Consider the following 21,333-nt stretch of genomic DNA (forward strand, 5'->3'; position numbering starts at 1 on the left):
CAGCTAAAAACAAAACTAAAACACCAATACGGGACAATTGAGGAGTGGAAAAACATTGTCTGGTCCGTTGAATCCTGGTTCCTGTTGCGTCATGCTGATGACAGAGTCAGAATGTGGAATAAGCAGCGTCGATGGCCCCATCCTACCTGGTGTCAACAGTACTGGCTGGTGGCGGTGGTGTAATGATGTGGGGAATGTTTACCAGGTGAACGTTAGGTCCCTTGAGAAATTGAGAAACGTTTCCATGTCCCAAAGAATTCAGGCTGTTCTGGAGGCAAAGGGGGGTCCAACCCAGTACTAGATGGGTGCACCCAATAAACTGGCCACTGAGTGTATATACACACCTGCACAATCCCTTCTCGTCAACTATGGGTATTATCACAAATGTCATACTTAAAGTACTAGTAAAAAAAAACGATGTCTGATTTTTAAACCTACACAAATCAAATATTACCTTTCTTTATTAAAAAGTGTTTGATCACATGTATATACAGAATCATTTAACCAACTGTGACCAAGAGCATGATCGTCATATGCCTTTGTTTCCACCATGTTTGGTGACAGAAAGTCATCAATTTCGATGGAATACTGTGTCCTCCATGACCCAAGCCCTGGTTAAAGCACAACTTCAAAGGTCCATCTTTTGTGCTGGACCTTACTCACTATCTCACTTCAGTGTGTTCTGGTCCAAACTATTTCCACATCAAGACTCCCAGAACCAGTGCTGCTACGTCTCCTTAATGCTACACACAGGAAGTAGTGTGTGTTTTGGAAGAACTTGCCCACGACGCTCTCCCAAGAAAAAGACCTGTGGTGGATGATGTATACTTTCCTAACCCACTCAGACCAAACACAGTGTCACACAGTCTCTGTTACACAATGGAAAGTATTTGTATTGTTTAGGTCAGGACCTTTAGGAGAGTGAGTGACTGGCTGGACCTGCTTGTCTCCAGGCCTGTAGGGATGGTGGGTGAGCGAGAGAGTGTCTCTGTCTATGAGATTGTGGCCCCAAGCTGGTATCTCCATGTCCCCCAGAGGTCTGTCCTGCTCGGACTGCTTGGTCAGGAGGGCCTTTATCTGGGCCTTGGTAATAGGGAGATCCTCTGAGGGCGTGGTGAGGATAGACAGTCTCTGATGAAGGAGAGAGAGGACAGAGGAGCAATTTAAAAAGGGGCTAAAGAGAGACCACCAAAGGAATGAGACAATAACTGGTGATGTTTGGAGAGCATGGATTTTTTCACTTATTTTTTTGGTAAAAGAAACAACATCAGTGTGTAACAGTGGAGGCTCCTTATAGGAGGAATGGGAGGACCATCCTCCTCAGTGAATTTAATAAAATATTTAGAGCTCTTGCAGTATGAACTGACATACTGTCCATCCAATCAAAGGATCAGAGAATGAATCTAATACTGAAAGCATAATGTAGCATAATGTAGGCTACAGCGAGCTAGCACTGCAGTGCATAAACTGTGGTGAGTAGTTGACTCAAAGAGAGAGAGAAAGACAATAATTGAACAATTCGATTTTTTTTAAATTAAGGAAAAGCAGTAGTAGAGAGAGTTTACCTTTCACTTCCTTAGCAAATGCAGCTAATTTAGCCTACTCAAACAGAGAGGAATGCTATTTATGTTAGCTAGCTGGCTAAGGCTATCCAACACTGCGACTCTTCCAAGTCAGGGTAAGTGTTCGGTTGAATTAATTTATTCGGGGCGGCAGGTAGTCTAGTGGTTAGAGCGTTGGGCCAGTAACTGAAAAGTTTCTCTATCAAATCCCCAAGCTGACAAGTTTAACATCTGTTGTTCCGAACAAGGCAGTTAAACCCACTGTTTCCTGGTAGGCTGTCATTGTAAATAAGAATTTGTTCTTAACTGACTTGCCTAGTTAAATAAATATAAATCCCACCAGGGCCTAACGGTGTAACTGCTAAACTGATAGTACACATTAACTGTGGGTTTAGCTCTAGTTTGTTGACAAATATGTAGGTTGTGTAGCAGTTATGGTATGAAGGTTTGGCTTGGAGAGGTTATTGCGCCTGGTCACAGACAGCTGTTGTGTTGTGCAATGAAGTCCACAAGCGAAGGGAAAAGGTGAGAGAATGCGAAAAGGAATTATACAACGAGCAAAGTGATGATGAGTTGGGTGAATGGAATATGAATGACAGTTATCCAATATGCTGTAATATAAATATATTAGTATATCATTGTAATATCAGAGAGACACATAACTAGCGATAACACCACAACTGGTCTCTATCAATTGACCTACCTAGCTAGGTTTCCCATGATATATTGCTTGTTTTTTGTTGCTTTTGAAGTGCTTTGAGATATTTTTCTGTTATGAAAAAATGCTATAGAAGTTTAACAAAGTAACTATTTACCTGCTGCAGTGTACCAGGAGTGACGCTCACAATGTACACCATCCACAGAGGAACTATGAGTGTGGAGGAGAGGGTGAACCACCAGCCAATGGCGTAACCCCACCAAGTATACTCAAATGTGTTGTTGAACTTTAGCGGGGTAAACCTAATCAAGGAGAAGACAAACGTAGCCTAGAACAAAAATATATGGAGGGAGGTTTTATAATAAACATTAAAGAACACAATGTATTTTCAGAGAGCATTGTACTAATTATAATATAGTAGAGTAACAGTGAGGCTTGAGTGAGGACAGAGAGAACAAGGTTAACGGTTTCCAGTACTTTTAGGTCAGGTTTATGGTGAAACATTTATATTGAACGTAAAGGAAGGATTCTCTACTTTACATAGGTTACACAGACATCCATTTGATTTCTATTTCTATGTATTGTCAACTTATTAACTTTTGTTTGTCTGTAAATCACTTGTATTACTGTGACATCAATGTCATGTTTACTACAGATATAGGATCTTAATTTGATCAACCTGTTGCAGGAGAACTTTCCTGCAATGCAAGAAATACAAAACTTGTAGTGTATTTGAGGTTTAGAAAAAGGCTTCTGAAGCTGTTTAATTTCCACTTTGACATTTCCGACTTGATTTTCTCTTACGAAAAATTTATCAACCCCTACAAAAATGGCCATTAATTATAATCCACATAATAATTACACATATAATGTTGCTGCAGGATTATTTCTCTGCTGTAGCAAACTTGTTCAAATTAAGTGTCACGTCCTGACCAGTAAAGGGGTAATTTGTCATTGTAGTATGGTCAGGGTGTGGCAGGGGGTGTTGTTTTTCTGTGTTTTGGGGTTGGTTTATTTAGAGGGGATTTGTTCTAGTTTTCATTTTCTATGTTCGTTTTCTATGTGTGGCAGGTGTCTTTCGTTGTCTCTGATTGGAAGCCATACTTAGGCAGCCCTTTTTTCCTTTGGGTTTGTGGGTGGTTGTTTTCTGTATAGCCGTGTGCCTTACGGAACTGTTTGGTCGTTTGTTTATTTTGTTTGAGTGTTCTCTCTAAATAAAGAAGGAAGATGAGCACTATACCCGCTGCACCTTGGTCTGTCCCTTACGACGCTTATGACATTAAGATCCTACATCTGTATAACAATAGTCTGAAAAATAACTAATTAATTTGCTGTTGAGAGTAGGGTGTTAAGAAGTAATACTTACAGTGCAGATGACTGGAGTGATATACTTCAAACAGTATTTAATGAGGGGTAATGGTCGATAACCGATCATGTCCTCTATATTATCGTACAGACGATCTGCACCTGTGGAGTAAAAATAACGGAGGCTCAAAATCACAGCAGTCAAGGAAAGGATTTGGTCAGTTGGTCAGTCAAATACCCTCCAGGTAAACCTTCTCAAACCACCAAGTGACAAACAGGTTCAATCAATTGCAGATTGGGAAACCCGGACGACAGGTTTACTTTTTTGATACTGTTTTAGACAGGTGTCGTTTCTCATCGATGTCCAAAATGCGAATGTCTGCAAGAGGAAAAGCTTGGATAACGCCATTAACACTGCTAAGAGAAACCTCCTGAGGGAACCTGACCAGTGATTGATAATTCTTTTACATTTTTAAATGTAACCTTTATTTAACTAGGCAAGTCAGTTAACAACAAATTCTTATTTACAATGACGGCCCACCCCGGCCACACCCGGGCGACGCTGGGCCAATTGTGCGCTGCCCTATGGGACTCCCAATCACGGCCGGTTGTGATACAGCCTGGAATCAAACCAGGGTCTGTAATGACGCCTCATGCACTGAGATGCAGTGCCTTTGACCGCTGTGCCACTATCTGTGATTGATGGAATGGGGGCCATGCAGGGTCTTTTAACATGATCTTTTCACAAGACCTACAAGGATAGTGGTAACACTACAATAACTTACATGAAAATGCCTTCATAAATGTTTGTATATATAAATGTTTATAAATGGTTTATAAAGTAATATAAAGGCACTGACACTAAAGGTGTCCGCATGCTTCCCATCCGAAACAGTTCAGAACAGTTTGTGCATATATTACGATGACATTTTGTGACGTTTTTGTTCGTTTTGGTCTTCGGCAAAGGTTTTTTCGGCTGTTCGTGCACACATATTTTTATCTCAAGGCTAGCCGAAATCTACGCCCCTTTGCCAGTGATTGGTCAACAGTAGTGATTCTTCAAGTGTTTGTTGTCATTCAACGAGAGACTAATCGTTTTCATGCAAATTTTTGCACTTGACAAATACTGCACTAAACATCTTAGTTGGATGTAAAATTGCGTGACTAAGATCTCCTCTGCAAAAACGTCAAAATGAATGACAGATTTCTTAAATTATCTTAGATTAATTAGGTTTATGTTGATGAAGTGTATACTGGCTACGGAGATGGACAAACAGATCTATTGCTGCTTTTGTTTTAATAGTTTTTCATCAAGCAAAGGCGTTTTAAGGGAGTATACGAGCACACTCGCTCAGCCGAACCGAAGCATGCCTTAAGAGCTACTGAAGCAGGCAGGACTAACTCACCATAAACCCAGCTGACACACACTGACTGTAGTACAGCGAAGAGAAGGAGAGTCATCCCACTGCAGGCATAGTAATCAAACAGCTGGAAGATATACAGGCCTCCCTGCAAACAGAGGAGGGTGTGGAGAGAAATAATTAATAAAGTACATTCTTATTGAGAACAACAATAAGACTCTATAATCTACCTCCAGAGTGTACAAAACACTCAGACAATGATCTTAGGTGTGTCCAGTGGCTCAAGTCCTTATGGAATAAGTAGAATCTGCCAACAATTCTGCAGAACGAGTTATGTTATGTTATATGTTGAAACAACACTTGGGAGGTAGATTATCAATCATATACCTGGTTACTGTCATGATTGATCTAATAACGATGGCTTTGAAATTCTATATTCCTTATATAATAATGACTTCAGATGACCTCTCACCTCTGTGACCATGACCAGGCCGATGAAGAAGCTACCCACACTGATGATGAGGAGGAGAATTTTACGCCGATGACCAACCAGGAAGAAGGAGGGATACATGTCTGAGATAGCTGTCATCAGAGCCTCCAGACCTACGAACTGAAGCAGAGATGATCAAATCAAACTTTATTTGTCACATGCACCGAATACAACAAGTCGAGACCATACTGTGAAATGCTTACTCACAAGCCCTTAACCAGCAGTGCAGTTCAAGAAGAGTTAAGAAAATATTTACCAAATAAACAAAAGTAAAAAATAATAAAAAGTAGCACAATAAAATTAAAATAACGAGGCTATATACAGGGGGTACCAGTACCGAGTCAGTGTGCGGGGATACAGGTTAGTTGAGGTCATTTGTACAGGTAGGGGTGAAGTGACAATGCATAGATAATAAACAGCGAGTAGCAGCAGTATACAAAACAGCAGTGTACAGCAGTGTACAAAACAAATGGGGGGGGGTCAATGTAAATAGTGGTGGCCATTTGATTAATTGTTCAGCAGTCTTATGGCTTGGGGGTAGAAGCTGTTAAGGATGGGGTTCTTAGTGGAAATGATCTTATTTGAAATACTAGCTACTTCTTCACAGCATCACGTCCATTGAGTTTAGTGATGATTGTAGCATTTATTGTAGGTCAATGTAATTATCCTTTATTAGGCAAATAATTGAATAGGCCTTCAGGGCCACTCTAACCTACCTCACTATCTAACCCCAGTAGAATGATCATGATGAAGAACAAAATGGCCCAGAGTTGGGGTACTGGCATCATGGCTACAGCACGAGGGTAGGCGATGAACGCCAGGCCAGGACCTGTATGCAGCAACACAGGTAAACTCATTACTATACTTTCAGGGGCAAGGCAGAGGGAATAGTTAGCTCCTTGAAAGGCTCAGACACCTGTCTTGTAACAAAGCATAACTTTAAAAGGTTTGTTTATTTGTGCATTTGTTTATTCATTACTTCATTAATTAATTCAATCATTAAAATCTCACTGCTGCTTTTCTAGAACACTTACCTGATTCGGCCACGGTTGCGATGTCTGTCCCCTGTTCATAAGCCATGAAGCCCAGTACAGAGAAGATAGAAAAACCAGCCACGAAGCTGGTTCCGCTGTTCAAAAGGCACAGGTACACACAGTCCCTAAAAAGAGATTCACTTCCCTGTTAGTCAAAACACAAAGGAATCCAAATGACCTACAATATGCAGATCAACTTTCCAGACAGCCTCCCATTTCTGCAACCCAACTTCCAAAGAATTATATGCACAGGGAATGCTTTTGCAGGCAAGGGAAAACGTTCTGCCTGCACATATTATCTAGTTAGTCTCATTTATCGCTCCCGAGTGGCGCACCGGTCTAAGGCACTGCATCTCAGTGCAAGAGTCTACAGTCCCTGGTTTGACTCCAGGCGGTATCACATCCAGTCGTGATTGGGAGTCCCATAGGGCGGCGCACAATTGGCCCAGCGTCGCCCGGGGTAGGCCGTCATTGTGAATATGAATTTGTTCTTAACTGACTTGTCTAGTTAAATAAAGGTTAATCGAAATAAATACATTTATGTCAGTGTACTTCATTCTTCCACTCACTTGTAACAGTTGTTGTCATACTTGTTATAGCTGCCAAGGGCGGTCAGACAGCCGATGCAGATAGCATAGGAGTAGAAGATTTGTGTTCCAGCATCCACCCACACCTGTGAAACATACCAGAGAGAGACACAATAGTATTCAGTTTCACAGTTCCGATCCCCTAGTCTCATCCCAGGGTATCAGAGGCCAATTCAAAATGGTGCCTATTTTGAGCTCGTAGCTATAATAAGTCAACAGGAAATGTATTTCCTTTAAAATTGAGTCCTCTTATTTTTCACAAGGTATTGCTATTGTAACAAATCTGACGTTCTTAAGAACGCAAACTGTTCTCCCAAGGGAGTAAACTTTCTTGGGCCAGTGGTCATGCCGACCAGGGTTCAAACACAGGCAGAGACATTACCTTTTATCCCCCATGAATCGCTACAGTATGTAATAAAGTTTTTGCTACACCTGGACAAAAATTATACAATGAAGTGTGATCCTACCTGTGGGTCAGCGAGGCGGGCTGGGTCTGGGTAGAGGTAGAACTTGATACCATCTATGGCCCCTGGCAGTGTGAGTCCACGAACTAGCAACACCAACAGCATCACATAGGGGAAGGTGGCAGTGAAATAGACCACCTATGGGGAGACCAGACCAGCATTACGTTCACTCAGTCTATGGCTCATCCTAACAGCTTTACACTATTCATGGTGTCATCAGGCTGAATGGCAGAGATGCCACCTTACCTTTCCAGTAGACTTCACTCCTTTCCAGACACAGAAGTAACAGATAATCCAGGACAGAAGAAGACACAGAGCTAGGTCCCAGTGAATATTTCCAAGCTTGTAGACACTGTCTGTGAGATTCAAAACTCTTCTCCTGCAAATTATATTTTCAGTTCCAATCCCACCACTTGCTGTTCATCATTCTCTCAGCACATCCTAAGGCACATAGCCATTGTGCCCATCTGGAGGTTAATAAGGACTTGATTCATTAGAATGGTTTTGTATACTCACTCCCAGAACTCTCTCACTGGCGATGTTGCGTTTCCTGTTATTGTCCAGTTTAGATATCCTACTACTCTTCTGTCAAACTCCATGCAGGTTGCTGGTTAGGAGGAAATTACACATTAACAAGCATGTCTCAGAACTCTGAATCTTTCCTGGATAAGGAGACATTTCAAAATAAAAAAAATTGTCAACTCACTTGCTCAGTCTGAAGTAGTATCCATAAATGTAAGATACTGTCTTTAATTTGAGCTTAATGGCAACAGTACGTCTCCATCAACATGTCTACACACTGAAGTTAACCTGGTCCCAGATCGGTCTGTGCTCTTGGCAATGCCAACTCCATTGCAGTCCTTGTCAATGAGTGACAAGCAGTTGGCATTATAGCACAAGCAGACTGGCACTCAGGCTACACTGAAATACATACCTGTGTTCCAGCTGTTTCTACAACTGGCCCAGGGGAGCTCAGAGCTGAACGAGGAGAAGAGGTAGAAGAAGGCCCAGGCCAGGATGATGATGTAATAGATGCTGGAATACAGAACTACCACCTGACCACCATAACCCAGTCCTGAAGAGGAGGAAGAGGAGGAGGAGAAGAAAAAAACAATAAAGGAGAAGAAGATGAAGAAGTTGTTTCCGGACAAATATGGAGATGTAAATGTTCAGAAAATAAGTGTTTCTTCTGAGAAATATATGTGACAAATAACAAGTGGTCTCATACAGTGCATTCGGAAAGTATTCAGACCTTTTGGACCCTTGAAGACCTCTAGTTCGAAGACTCACACGTCTGTCTTGTTGGAATGGCACCTTAACTTATTAAATCAGGGCTGGGGACTTTGAAAGGAGTCTAATCTACATCAAAGAGAAACACAGTTAAACATGTTATGGTCCAGTATATTCATTTCAATCATATTTTTAAAATATATATATTTTTTTAACCTTTATTTAACAAGACAAGTCAGTTAAGAACAAATTCTTATTTACAATGATGGCCTACCCTGGCCAAACCCGGACGACGCTGGGCCAATTGTGCGCCGCCCTTTGGGACTCCCAATCACAGCCGTATGTGATACAGCCTGGATTCAAACCAGGGACTGTAGTGACACCTTTTGCACTGAGATGCAGTGTCTTAGACGCTGCGCCACTTGGGAGCCCTAATATTCTCGACCTAGCACCATAACATGCTTCTGTTTGATGTAGATTAGACTCCTTTCAAATTCCCCAGACCTGATTAATAAGTTATGGTGCCATTCCTACAAGACAGACGTGTGAATCTTTGAACTAGAGGTCTTCACAGGTCCAAAAAGTTGGACCCGTTCCAAAATGGAGCTGGTTGGATCCAGATCCGGCCCGATCTGAGTGAGGGAAGCAGCAGATATTTTTTTTTAGGTACTTTATTAACCGGAGCTGATAAAGCGTGAGAAGAGGGAGAGAGGTGCCGGTCTGACAAGCGAGGGAGGGGCGGATTGACACGGGGAGCAAGGAAGGAAAGACCACAACCAACCAAGACAACTCGCTCTGTAGTAAAAGCTTGCACTGTGTTATCCTCAAAGCGGGCGAAGAAGGTGTTTGTTTTTTCTGGGAGCAAGACGTCGGTGTCCGCGACGTGGCTGGTTTTCCCTTTGTAATCTGTGATTGTCTGTACAGTCGTGGCCAAAAGTTTTGAGAATGACACAAATATTAATTTTCACAAAGTCTGCTGCCTCAGTTTCTATGATGGCAATTTGCTTAATACTCCAGAATGTTATGAAGAGTGATCAGATGAATTGCAATTAATTGCAAAGTCCCTCTTTGCCATGCAAATGAACTGAACCCCCCCAAAAATAATTTCCACTGCCTTTCAGCCCTGCCACAAAAGGACCACCTGACATGTCAGTGATTCTCCCGTTAACACAGGTGTGTGTTGACGAGGACAAGGCTGGAGATCACTCTATCATGCTGATTGAGTTCGAATAACAGACTGGAAGCTTCAAAAGGAGGGTGGTGCTTGGAATCATTGTTCTTCCTCTGTCACCCATGGTTACCTGCAATAAAACACGTGCCGTCATCATTGCTTTGCACAAAAATGGCTTTTGCTGCCAGTAAGATTGCACCTAAATCAACCATTTATCGGATCATCGAGAACTTCAAGGAGAGCGGTTCAATTGTTGTGAAGAAGGCTTCAGGGCACCCAAGAAAGTCCAGCAAGCGCCAGGACTGTCTCCTAAAGTTGATTCAGCTGCGGGATCTGGGCACCACCAGTACAGAGCTTGCTCAGGAATGGCAGCAGGCAGGTGTGAGTGCACCTGCACGCACAGTGAGGCGAAGACTTTTGGAGGATGGCCTGGTGTCAAGAAGGGCAGCAAAGAAGCCACTTTTCTCCAGGAAAAACATCAGGGACAGACCGATATTCTGCAAAAGGTACAGGGATTGGATTGCTGAGGACTGGGGTAAAGTAATTTTCTCTGATGAATCCCCTTTCCGATTGTTTGGGGCATCCGGAAAAAAGCTTGTCCGGAGAAGACAAGGTGTCATGCCAACAGTAAAGCATCCTGAGACCATTCATGTGTGGGGTTGCTTCTCAGCCAAGGGAGTTGGCTCACTCACAATTTTGCCTAAGAACACAGCCATGAATAAAGAATGGTACCAACACATCCTTCGAGAGCAACTTCTCCCAACCATCCAGGAACAGTTTGGTGACGAACAATGCCTTTTCCAGCATGATGGAGCACCTTGCCATAAGGCAAAAGTGATAACTAAGTGGCTCGGGGAACAAAACATCGATATTTTGGGTCCATGGCCAGGAAACTCCCCAGACCTTAATCCCATTGAGAACATGTGGTCAATCCTCAAGTTTTTGGACAAAAAAAATAAATAATAATTCTGACAAACTCCAAGCATTGATTATCCAAGAATGGGCTGCCATCAGTCAGGATGTGGCCCAGAAGTTAATTGACAGCATGCCAGGGCGGATTGCAGAGGTCTTGAAAAAGAAGGGTCAACTCTGCAAATATTTACTTTTTGCATCAACTTCATGTAATTGTCAATAAAAGCCATTGACACTTATGAAATGCTTGTAATTATACTTCAGTATTCCATAGTAACATCTGACAAAAATATCTAAAGACACTGAGGCAGCAGACTTAGTGAAAATTAATATTTGTGTCATTCAAAACTTTTGGCCACGACTGTAGACCCTGCCACATACATCTTGTGTCTGAGCTGTTGAATAGTGACTCCACTTTGTCTCTACTGACGTGTTGCCTGTTTGATTGCCTTATGGAGGGAAAAACTACACTGTTTGTATTCAACCATATTCTCAGTCACCTTGCCATGGTTAAATGTTATGGTTTGCGCTTTCAGTTTAGCGCGAATGCTGCCATCTATCCACGGTTTCTGGTTTGGGTAGGTTTTAATAGTCAGAGTGGGAACAACATCCCCTATACACTTCCTGATGAATTCAGTCACCTTGTCAGTCACCAATGTTATTATCCGAGACTGCCCGGAACATATCCCAGTCCGCTTGATCAAAACTAACTTGAAGCATGGATTAAGATTGATCAGACCAGCGTTGAATAGACCTTAGCACAGGAACTTCCTGTTTGAATTTATGCCTATGGGAAGGGAGGAACAAAATGGAGTCGTGATATGACTTGCCGAAGGGGGGGGGGGGGGGGTCCTTGTAGGCATCCCGGAAGAGAGAATAGCAGTGGTTGACTACAGTCAATGTGTTGGTAGAACTTCGGTAGCGTTTTCCTCAAATTTGCTTTGTTAAAATCCCCAGCTACAATAAATGCGGCCTCGGGATATGTGGTTTCCAGTTTGCGTAAAATCCAGTGTAGTTCCTTGAGGGCAGTCGTGGTATCGGCTTGAGGTCGACATTTGATTGTGCGGTATTCTAGGTTGGGTGAACAAAAGGACTTGAGTTTCTGTATCTGTAATCACAATCACACCATGTGTGGTTAATCATGAAACATACACCCCTGCCTTTCTTCTTCCCGGAGAGTTCTTTATTCCTGTCTTCACAATGTACTGAGAACCCTGCTGGCTGTATGGATGGGGACAGTATATCTGGAGAAAGCCATGATTCCATGAAATAGAGTATGTTACAGTCCCTGATGTCTCTCTGAAAGGAGATCCTAGCCCTGAGCTCGTCTACTTTATTGTCCAGAGACTGAACATTAGTGAGTAATATACTCGAAGTGGTGGATGGTGTGCCGGTCTCTTGAGTCGTACTAGAATTCAACTCCGAATACCACTTCTGCGCCAGCAGCGTCTTGGAGCAGCCTCTGGGTGTTTGTTGTTAACATTCAAATGACACAGTACGACTCTCTGTCAAGAATAGAGTGCCTTTTTACTCTCCTGGACTTTTTTCACATTTTTGGGAACTGACAAATAAAAACATGTTAAGAAACAAAAAACAACACGCTCAATCAAAACCATCTAAAGCCAATTACAGCGCTTACAGAGCGCTGGTGTAACGCCTATCGCTGTTGATCCTCCCACTTCGGTTCACACAGCCACTTTCAGACACACTCCACATATCCAGTTACCCATACTTGCCCAGACCTGTGACATTATTTAGAATTCTGGATCTGGTCCAGTTCAGGTCCTGGAAATTCGGGTACAGTTGGATCCGTGAAGACCTTTAGTTTGAACACAGGACTAGTATCCTGAATGTACCTGTCTTGTCACACATCACTTACTCCTTCATCTAATAGTTCATGTATTAGTGTGAGCCTGTGTAATACTGTTGATAATTAATCCAAGATTCATCCATAAATGGGAATCAAGTGTCTTGTTACTTTGATCCCTTTTCTTCTTAGGGATAGGCCCCTTTTTTCCTGTCTGAATGACGTGCCCAAAGTAAACTGCCTGTACCTCAGGCCTTGAAGCCAGGATATGCATATAATTGGTACCATTGGAAAGAGAACACTTTGAAGTTTGTAGAAATGTTAAAATAATGTAGGAGAATATAACAATAGATATGTTAGGAGAAAATCCATCGAAAAACCAACCAGAATTGTTTTTTTTTGAGAGACCATCCTCTTAGAAATTAAAGAGAAAGGTCATATTGTAAATTAACTCCCTGGATGCAATTCCTATGGTATCCACAGGGTGTCAGCAGTCTATGTTCAATGTTTCAGGCTTGTAACTTCAAACACAAATAAGAAATAACAGTTTTATTAAAAGGACACATTCTTGGAAATTTGTGTTTGAGCGCACCTTGAAGAAATTACGCACCTGCTAAAATCGATTTCCTATTGAACATACTTCTTTCCGAAATAAAAATTATAGTTTGATTACATTTTATGGTATCTGAGGAGTAAATAAAAACGTATTTTGACTTGTTGAAACAAAGTTTAGGGGTAGATTTTCAGATTCCTTTCTCTGCAAGTTGAATGAGTGGATTACTCAAATGGATGACGCCAACTAAACAGACTTTTTGGGATATAAAGAAGGATTTTATCTAACAAAACGACACTACATGTTATAGCTGGGACCCTTTGGATGACGAATCAGAGGAAGACTTTCAAAAAGTAAGTGAATATTTAATCGTTATATGTGAATGTATGAAACCTGTGCTAGTGAAAACATATTTTGATGTGGGGCACCGTCCTCAAACAATCGCGTGGCATGTTTTCGCTGTAATAGCTACTGTAAATCGGACAGTGCAGTTTAATGAACAAGAATTTAAGCTTTCAGTCGATATGAAACACTTATGTACCTAAATGTTTAAAATCCATAATATTTATGATTCTTTATTTCAATTGCGCGCCCTCCAGTTTCACCGGAAGTTGTCCCGCTAGCGGGACACCGATCCTTAAGAAGCTGTTTTAACAAATGTATAATAGAAGTTAGATCAAAAAAAGACCCACCATCCCCAGAGTGCCATTACAAGTAATCTAAAATATAGCCTTATATTGTTTCAAACTGGTAAAGCATAGTGATTAAAATCACAGTCAAGCTTTTACAAATAGAATAGTGCAATATAATTTACAGAAGGAAAATCATGTACGTACCTATGGATCATTGTCTGGCCCTGTACAGATGTAGGATCTTAATTTGATCGCCCTGTTGCAGAACTAAAACTTGTAGTGTATGAGGTTTAAAAAGGCTTCTTAAGTTTTTAATTCCGACTTTGAAATGTCAGACTTCCCTGAGGAAAATGTATCAACCCCTACAAGAATGTCCATTAATTATTATCCACAGAGTTAGTTAAGTATCTTTGCTAGAACCACTACTTGGGTGGGCTACATCATCTGATCATTGGTAATGTAGGCTAGATGCATCAGATAGTTAGCTAGGCTATGCTGTAAAACAAGTTAGTCTTTACTTGATTTGAATTTGTTCTACTACTGACAAACAGTTGAACTGCAGTTGCCCCCTTCCCTGACATGAGATGTAGGATTTTAATTTGAGCCAGTTGGATTTTAATTTGAGCCAGATGTAGGATTTTAATTTGAGCCAGTTTGCATAGGCAGGAAAATAATCCTGCAGCAACAGGAAATGTTAATTATTACGTGGATTAAAATTAATGGACATTTTTGTAGGGGCTGACTTGTTTTTAGTTAGCGAAAATCAAGTCTGAAATTTCAAAGTGTAAATGACAAACTTCAGAAGCCTTTTTAAACCTGAAATACACTGCAAGTTTTACATTTCCTACATTGCAGAAATGTTATCCTGCAACAGGGTGATCAAATTAAGATCATACTGTAGCAACTCCAAAGTAACTGGTATTAATTTCAAACTCATTGCTCGGCGCCGGTGGGTAGCTCATGCAGGCGACGAGGACGAGTGCAGCAACAGAAGGGCGGGGAGGGGACTTCTTTCAAGATTCATGAGTTTATGAGAAAGGATCTAATTTGATAGGCAATTCATTGCATTTAATGAGAAAAGTTAAAGAAAATTAAATAGGTATAATTTTTTTTAACGCCATCAATCGAAAGGGCACTTTTTTAACAGGAGGGAAAAAGGGTATGTGCTCCAGCACTCATAGGGCTCTATCTGTGCACGTGCCTACCGTATGCACAACAAGACCCTGTGTCCGTTTCATGAACCATATCAGAGTAGGAGGAATGCCTTTTAGATCATAACGACTAAGATTATATGGCCAGAGGGCCTGATTCTAGATCAGCAGTCCTACTCCGTGACGCTTTATAAATATGGGTCCTGAAGTTTACCTTCAAACAGGGGGCAGATCTTCCTCCAGCAGGTGATGCTGCCCTGCGTGGTATACTGGCCCAGGGAGGTCTCCAGAAGAAAGAGGGGAATGCCACAGGTGAACAGGAAAAGCACATAAGGGATGAAGAACACCCCTTAAGAACAACACAAGTTAAACCACAAGTAAACATGTCATTTACCAAGAGGATTAAGACCATAACTTAAAAGCCCAGTGCAGTCAAAAACGTGATTTTCCTATGAGGTTGGAATAATATTGTGAAAATTATGATAATGCCCTTTCAGTGTAAGAGCTGCTTGAAAAGAATGCCTAACATTTCAGCATGTTTTGGTGGGATAGAGTTTTGGCCTGCCTAGAGACATCACCAGTTAAATTAGCTGCAATATGTAACTTTATGGGCGACCTGAAAAAATTCTAATATAAATGTTTATTATAGATCTGTCATACTCGTTGAAAGCAAGTTTAAATAAGCGGTACATCTGTTCTATGTGTGCTATTTCTAAGTTTTGCAAACCAGCTTCAAACAGCTGAAAATAAAATATGATGGAAAATATATTTCACAGTGGTTTAGATAGAACAACTGTATTTGCTTGTTTTGTCACATACACTGAATTCAGGCGAAATATTAGAATTTTAGCAACCAGGAAATGGCAGAGCAATTTCTTCATAGTGCAACCTAAGTTGGAAAACATAGACCAATAAAAAAAAGTTCCAAATCTCTCTGCCAATAACAGATAGTGTTCAGTTTTCCCCTCCCCACTCAAACCACTCCCACACAGTCCTAGCGAAATTCTTGCTTGAGAAATTTCACTTTGATAAGATTGTTTCAAATAAAATGGTAAAAAGAAGAAAATAAATAATTGTAAGGTATTTAACCCTCCTGATGTGTTCTGATCAAATTGGACCAATTTACAAGTTCTCTCTCTGAAAAATGTAGTTCATTTAATCTGATTGTCATAAGGTTCAATGACTTTGTCCACACAGGGCATCTGAACACACAAAATACATTTTGATGATTTTCATTACATTTTGGGTGTTTTATTTACGTTATGTGCACCTGTGGTGTTCCCGGTCAAAAATGACTGGTCATTAGAAATGAATGGGTGAGACTACAATTAGTGTATAAAATTGAGCTCAGGCACATGCCCATTCATCAGATGGACACACTTCCTCTCCCAGACCCCACATGCATGTGTGTTTGAGCACACACACCTCACTCCCCTTCTTGGCTTCCATGGCAACACCCACGGGAACCTTTCCCCAATACAATCTTTCCCCCACGGGAACCACACCTGTTGGCATTCTCACAAACAATCGCAACATTGCAGCTCTGGTATATAAAGCTTTTTTGAGGCCTTGCTAACAGTTCATTCTGTGGCAGCACAATGACCAAACAATATACTGTATGTGAGGCTCTTGATCATATCTTTGAACATGACACTGGTGAGGAGGAGAGAGTCCTTGTTAAACTTTGACACAAAGTAGTCTGTGATAAATAGCACAATATGTTTCATCTGAGTATTTGTTATAGTCAAAATAATCTGTACATTATACTTTTTTTACTCAAAAACAAGTTGTATGAGCTCAGGTCAATGAGGCCTACAGGCCATAAATAGCAAATAGAAGATCACAATTTGTAATGTTCACAAGAACTTAAGTTGATAAAAAGATCTAACACAACATTAGGTGATAATATATGCATTATTATGGATTTATAAATCAGGTATAATGGGGCGGTCATTTTGGACCGGGAACACAGAATGAATTAACATGAAACAAACACAACGGGAGGGTTAATTGTTGCCCAGAAATGATTTAACATTGATATAAAAACGTCTGCATTGGACCTTTAACAACATGTTTTCTAACCTCATCCCCAGGTTTAATTGCTAGAGAGCCGGCTAAGAACGAGACAGGTTTTCCAACATTATGACCAGCTTAGGTTGAAACTCAACAATATGCAAATCAGCAAGACCAGCTATTCTGTTTAGCAATTTTAGGAATTCTCAAAATAAACATTAGCATAAGAAATAAAAAGGATTGTACTGTCTCCACCGCAACGAAGTAAACAAAGTGTCTAGCTCTTTTGCATTGATGATCGGAAAGACAAAGATTCACCTCGCCACACATTTAATGTGTGTTTTAAATGTATGACCATGCAAAAATGTGATGCTCACCTCCCCCATTTTTGTAGCACAGGTATGGGAACCTCCATACATTCCCCAGGCCGATGATCTGTCCGGCCACAGCCAGGAGGAACTCCAGCTTGCTGGACCACTGTCCCCTGGTCTGGGTGTTGGCCACAGGGACAGGCTGGCCCAGACCCATCTCCTGGTGGGCCATCTTATTGAACCTTATATCAGGATCATTATGCTTCTCCATAACACTGAGGAAGACAAAGTTGGTTTTATTCATTGAACAACCATGTATCTAACATAGTCAGTGTGCTATGAAGACGGTACAATCACAAAGCAGTTGGTTTTTATATAGTGAAAAGTGATACACAACAAACAGCTACATATGACCTGCTACACACACTACCATTCAAAAATGTCACCTAGAAATGTCCTTGTTTTTTAAAGAAAACCAAATGTTTTGTCCATTAAAATAACATTGATCAGAAATACAGTGACGACATTGTTAATGTTGTAAATGAATATTGTAGCTGGAAACAGCATATTTTTCATGGAATATTTACATAGGCGTACAGAGGCCCATTATCAGCAACCATCACTCTTGTGTGCCAATGACACGTTGTGTTAGCTAATCCAAGTTTAGCATTTTAAAAGGCTAATTGATCAAACCCTTTTGCAATTATGTTAGCACAGCTGAAAACTGTTGTGCTCATTAAAGAAGCAATAAAACTGGCCTTCTTTAGATTAGTTGAGTATCTGGAGCATCAGCATTTGTTGGTTCGATTACAGGATGAAAATGGCCAGAAACAAATAACTTTCTTCTGAAACTCATCAGTCTATTCTTGTTCAAAGAATTGAAGGCTATTCCATGTGAGAAATTGCCAAGAAACTGAAAATCTGGTACAACGCTGTGTACTACTCTCTTCACAGAACAGCGCAAACTGGATCTAACCAGAATAGAAAGGGGAGTGGGAGGCCCCGGTGCACAGCTGAGCAAGAGGACAAGTACATTAGAGTGTCTAGTTTGAGAAACAGACGCCTCTCACGTCCTCAACTGGCAACTTCATTAAATAGTACCCACAAAACACCAGTCTCAACGTCAACAGTGAAGAGGCGACTCCGGGATGCTGGCCTTCTAGGCAGAGTTCCTCTGTCCAGTGTCTGTGTTCTTTTGCCCATCTCAATCTTTTATTTTTATTGGCCAGTTTGAGATATGGCTTTTTCTTTGCAACTGCCTAGAAGGCCAGCATCCCGGAGTCGCCTCTTCACTGTTGATTTTATCACCCTGTTCCAAGAGAATGTAAAACGTGTAGTGTATTTGTGGTTTAAAAAGTTCTGAAGTTTCAGAATTTAATTTCTCCTCTGAAAAAATCCATCACACCCTACAAAAATATCCATGAATTGTAATCCACATAGTAATTAAAATGTCCTGTTGATGCAGGATTATTTACCGCTGAAGCAAACTGGCTCAAATGAAGATCCTACATCTATCTGTATGACCTGTAAAGAAAAATAAAATAGGGGAAAAAAGGGAAGGTCCAGTGCAGCAAAAAATTAGTCCCGTCTTTCAATGCATTAGGTCGTCCTTTTGTCTAGCTCCTGTTATTACTTTGGATGTGCATAAAACCCCCTCCTCTCAAAGTAAATTAGGGGGACACTGCTTACATTAACTGCTCTGAAGGTATAATATAGGAATGTTGACTTATAACAATGGAATCAACTAGTGTATTGTATGTACTGTGTATTATGTTTATGAGGGCTGTATTAGGACACATTGTTTTCATTCTTTACTGATCCTGAGAAAAGTCACAGTTCCCACACACTGATCCATACTGGGGTCTATTCTAGGATTAGCCTGAGTATCTGTGAGTAGCCAATACCAGCTGACTATTTGGCAGTGGCCACACAAATCATCTGGTATTGTAAGGGACCAGGGCAGCATCTCAATGCTTGGCAACATGTATGACTGTTCAAATTCCACACTGAGGCACTAGTCTTGTTGCATTAGAGTTAGAGGGGATCAGCACTACTTGGTGGCAGTAGGGTAATACTGTCATCAATGTTTCCTTTGTGCTCTTGCCTAGTATCCCTGTGGAAGTGGGACATATAATGGGAAATATGTGCTGCTGCTACCATTATGCTGATTACTAAAAATGAACACCCTGTACTTATACCGTTATAAGAAGCACAACCGTAAGGTCTGTTGTTAGGACAGTGTGTTCTAAAAGGTCACTTTTGCCTTTACTATTTAAGGCACTCCTGGGCCTGCATTGGGGGAGGACACTGCTGTGCCTTCCTGATCTACTGTAGCCTAAAATAGCTGTAATATACGAGACACCCAGAAGACCACTAGCCAAGGCATAGTTTGTGATACTAAGAGTAGCTACTGACTGTATATCTTTGATAATATAATACTTCTTGGTTCAATATACAGTACAGCCTGTTTTAAATGAATGACAGAGTAGATAGAGAAGATCGACATGTAAAGATTTATGGGTACAGTGATCATAAAGATGGAGAGTTACTACTGCTAAATATTAAAGTTAATTGCAACATAAATATATTTTTCAGATCTGATTTTCTAGGTTTATCCTTCATGCATTTGTCTCTATATACAATTTTTCAACTGTCAGGTGTGCTCCCCCCGGCCTCTAGGTCACCAGGCTGCTCGTTACGGCGCACACCTGTCACCATCGTTACGCACACCTGCACGTCATCAGACTCACCTGGACTCCATCACCTCCCGGATTACCTGCCCTATATATGTCACTCCCTTTGGTTCCTTCCTCAGGCGTTATTGTTTCTGTTTCTTGTCTGTGCCTTGTTCGTGTTTCTTGGTTCGTATTATGTTTTGTTTATCGATTAAATCACTCACTCCCTGAACTTGCTTCCTGACTCTCAGCGCACTCGTTACATAAACATACTGTATTGTTTAAAAACAAATATTTGTAGCATGAATTATGAAAATAAATCTACACCAACAACCAGAAATCGTGCGTTCAAATCAAAAACATGCGATGAGAGTACTTATACACGCATTAGACATGCCTGTAGTGTTAAACACAACACGTAAAGACACTGCTGCTCTCAGTGGCACTGCTGAGCCTCCAGTCTGTAACCTTTAACCTACATTCAGCAAGTGCTGCTGACTGCAGATAGAGAACGAGAAAGCAACCACTGACTGAAGCCCCAAGTCATTTTCTCTCTACAGCTAGGGAGATGTCTTTGTGTTATCACAGCCCACCTCTGACAAATTTCAAATACAAAAAGTGATAACCAGTCAAAATATAATATTTCCTGATAGAACGAGAGGAGAATAGAAAGGCAGAGAGTGAGAACGAGAGAGAGAGAGAGAGAGTACCTTAAGGAGGAAGTTGTAGTTCTGAAGTCTGTTGTAGTAGTCTACTTCTCCATTAATCTATGGGAGGAAGACTGGTTCTGGTCACTTTCACTGGAAGCAAATCTAGACCCTACATCTCTCCCTGCCAAATGCCCTTCCCAGAACTAACCATGAGTGAGCCTATGTGGAGAGGTTCGAGTGTGTGTGAGAGGCGGAGCTACTGAGTCAAGTCAACACTGGTTCCTTTGGTGAAGGGAAGAGGAGGGGATTTGTTCCGTGAAAGCGGCAGCAACAGGCAGGCTTTTGTGATTGACGAAGGGGCTTTTGTGGAATTCTAACAAATTAACGCTCTCTCTTTTAACTTCACAATGAATAGAGGATAGAAGAGTTACAGAACTTGAACACTTAAATGTAGAGTGTAGTTTTGGGGCGGCAGGCAGCCTAGTGGTTAGAGTGTTGGCCCAGTAACCAAAAGGTTGCTGGATCGAATCCCCGAGCTGACAAGGTAAAAATCTGTCATTCTGAACAAGGCAGTCATTGTAAATAAGAATTTGTTCTTAAAATAACTGACTTGCCTAGTTAAATAAAGGCAACAAAAAAAAGAATGGCGCCGGAGAGGATGGCTGATGTTTTACGTGCTCCTAACCAACTGTGTTAATTTGTTTGCGTTGCTTGTAACTTGTTTAACTTATTTTGTACATAATGTTGCTGCTACCGTCTCTTATGAC

The 21,333-nt window shown here is 41.1% G+C and overlaps 2 protein-coding genes across 6 annotated transcripts in view; one reads left to right on the forward strand and one right to left on the reverse strand.

The window, feature by feature from the left end:
* Positions 1 to 684, forward strand: part of fkbp5 (FKBP prolyl isomerase 5) — a gene marked incomplete at its 3' end in the record, with an annotated part of 45,637 nt that extends 44,953 nt beyond the window's left edge. Inside the window, 3 exon segments of the mRNA NM_001141081.2 lie at positions 654 to 657; positions 659 to 670; positions 672 to 684. Coding sequence (NP_001134553.1) covers positions 654 to 657; positions 659 to 670; positions 672 to 684 — 29 coding nt within the window.
* On the reverse strand, positions 444 to 21,043 carry LOC106583542 (sodium- and chloride-dependent GABA transporter 2). Of its 5 annotated transcripts, none has more exons than XM_014167845.2 (15): positions 20,627 to 21,034; positions 17,308 to 17,516; positions 15,132 to 15,266; positions 8,396 to 8,536; positions 7,978 to 8,068; positions 7,708 to 7,840; positions 7,465 to 7,599; positions 6,980 to 7,083; positions 6,411 to 6,535; positions 6,093 to 6,205; positions 5,359 to 5,496; positions 4,932 to 5,034; positions 3,587 to 3,687; positions 2,378 to 2,548; positions 444 to 1,131 (listed from the first exon to the last, which is right to left on the reverse strand). In XM_014167845.2, the coding sequence occupies exons 2-15, from the start codon at positions 17,510 to 17,512 to the stop codon at positions 859 to 861; spliced, it is 1,968 nt and encodes a 655-aa protein (XP_014023320.1). In that variant the 5' UTR covers positions 17,513 to 17,516; positions 20,627 to 21,034; the 3' UTR covers positions 444 to 858. The 5 variants fall into 5 exon arrangements, 4 of the variants coding, with proteins under 4 accessions (XP_014023320.1, XP_014023321.1, XP_014023322.1 ...); XM_014167846.2 differs by lacking the exon at positions 20,627 to 21,034 and adding an exon at positions 18,717 to 18,735; XR_001323545.2 differs by having other exon boundaries at positions 849 to 1,131; positions 2,378 to 2,522; positions 20,627 to 21,043.
* Between the last annotated feature and the right edge of the window lie 290 nt (positions 21,044 to 21,333).

The sequence above is a fragment of the Salmo salar genome, chromosome ssa22 (genome assembly GCF_905237065.1).
Source record: "Salmo salar chromosome ssa22, Ssal_v3.1, whole genome shotgun sequence".
NCBI classification, from domain to species: domain Eukaryota; kingdom Metazoa; phylum Chordata; class Actinopteri; order Salmoniformes; family Salmonidae; genus Salmo; species Salmo salar.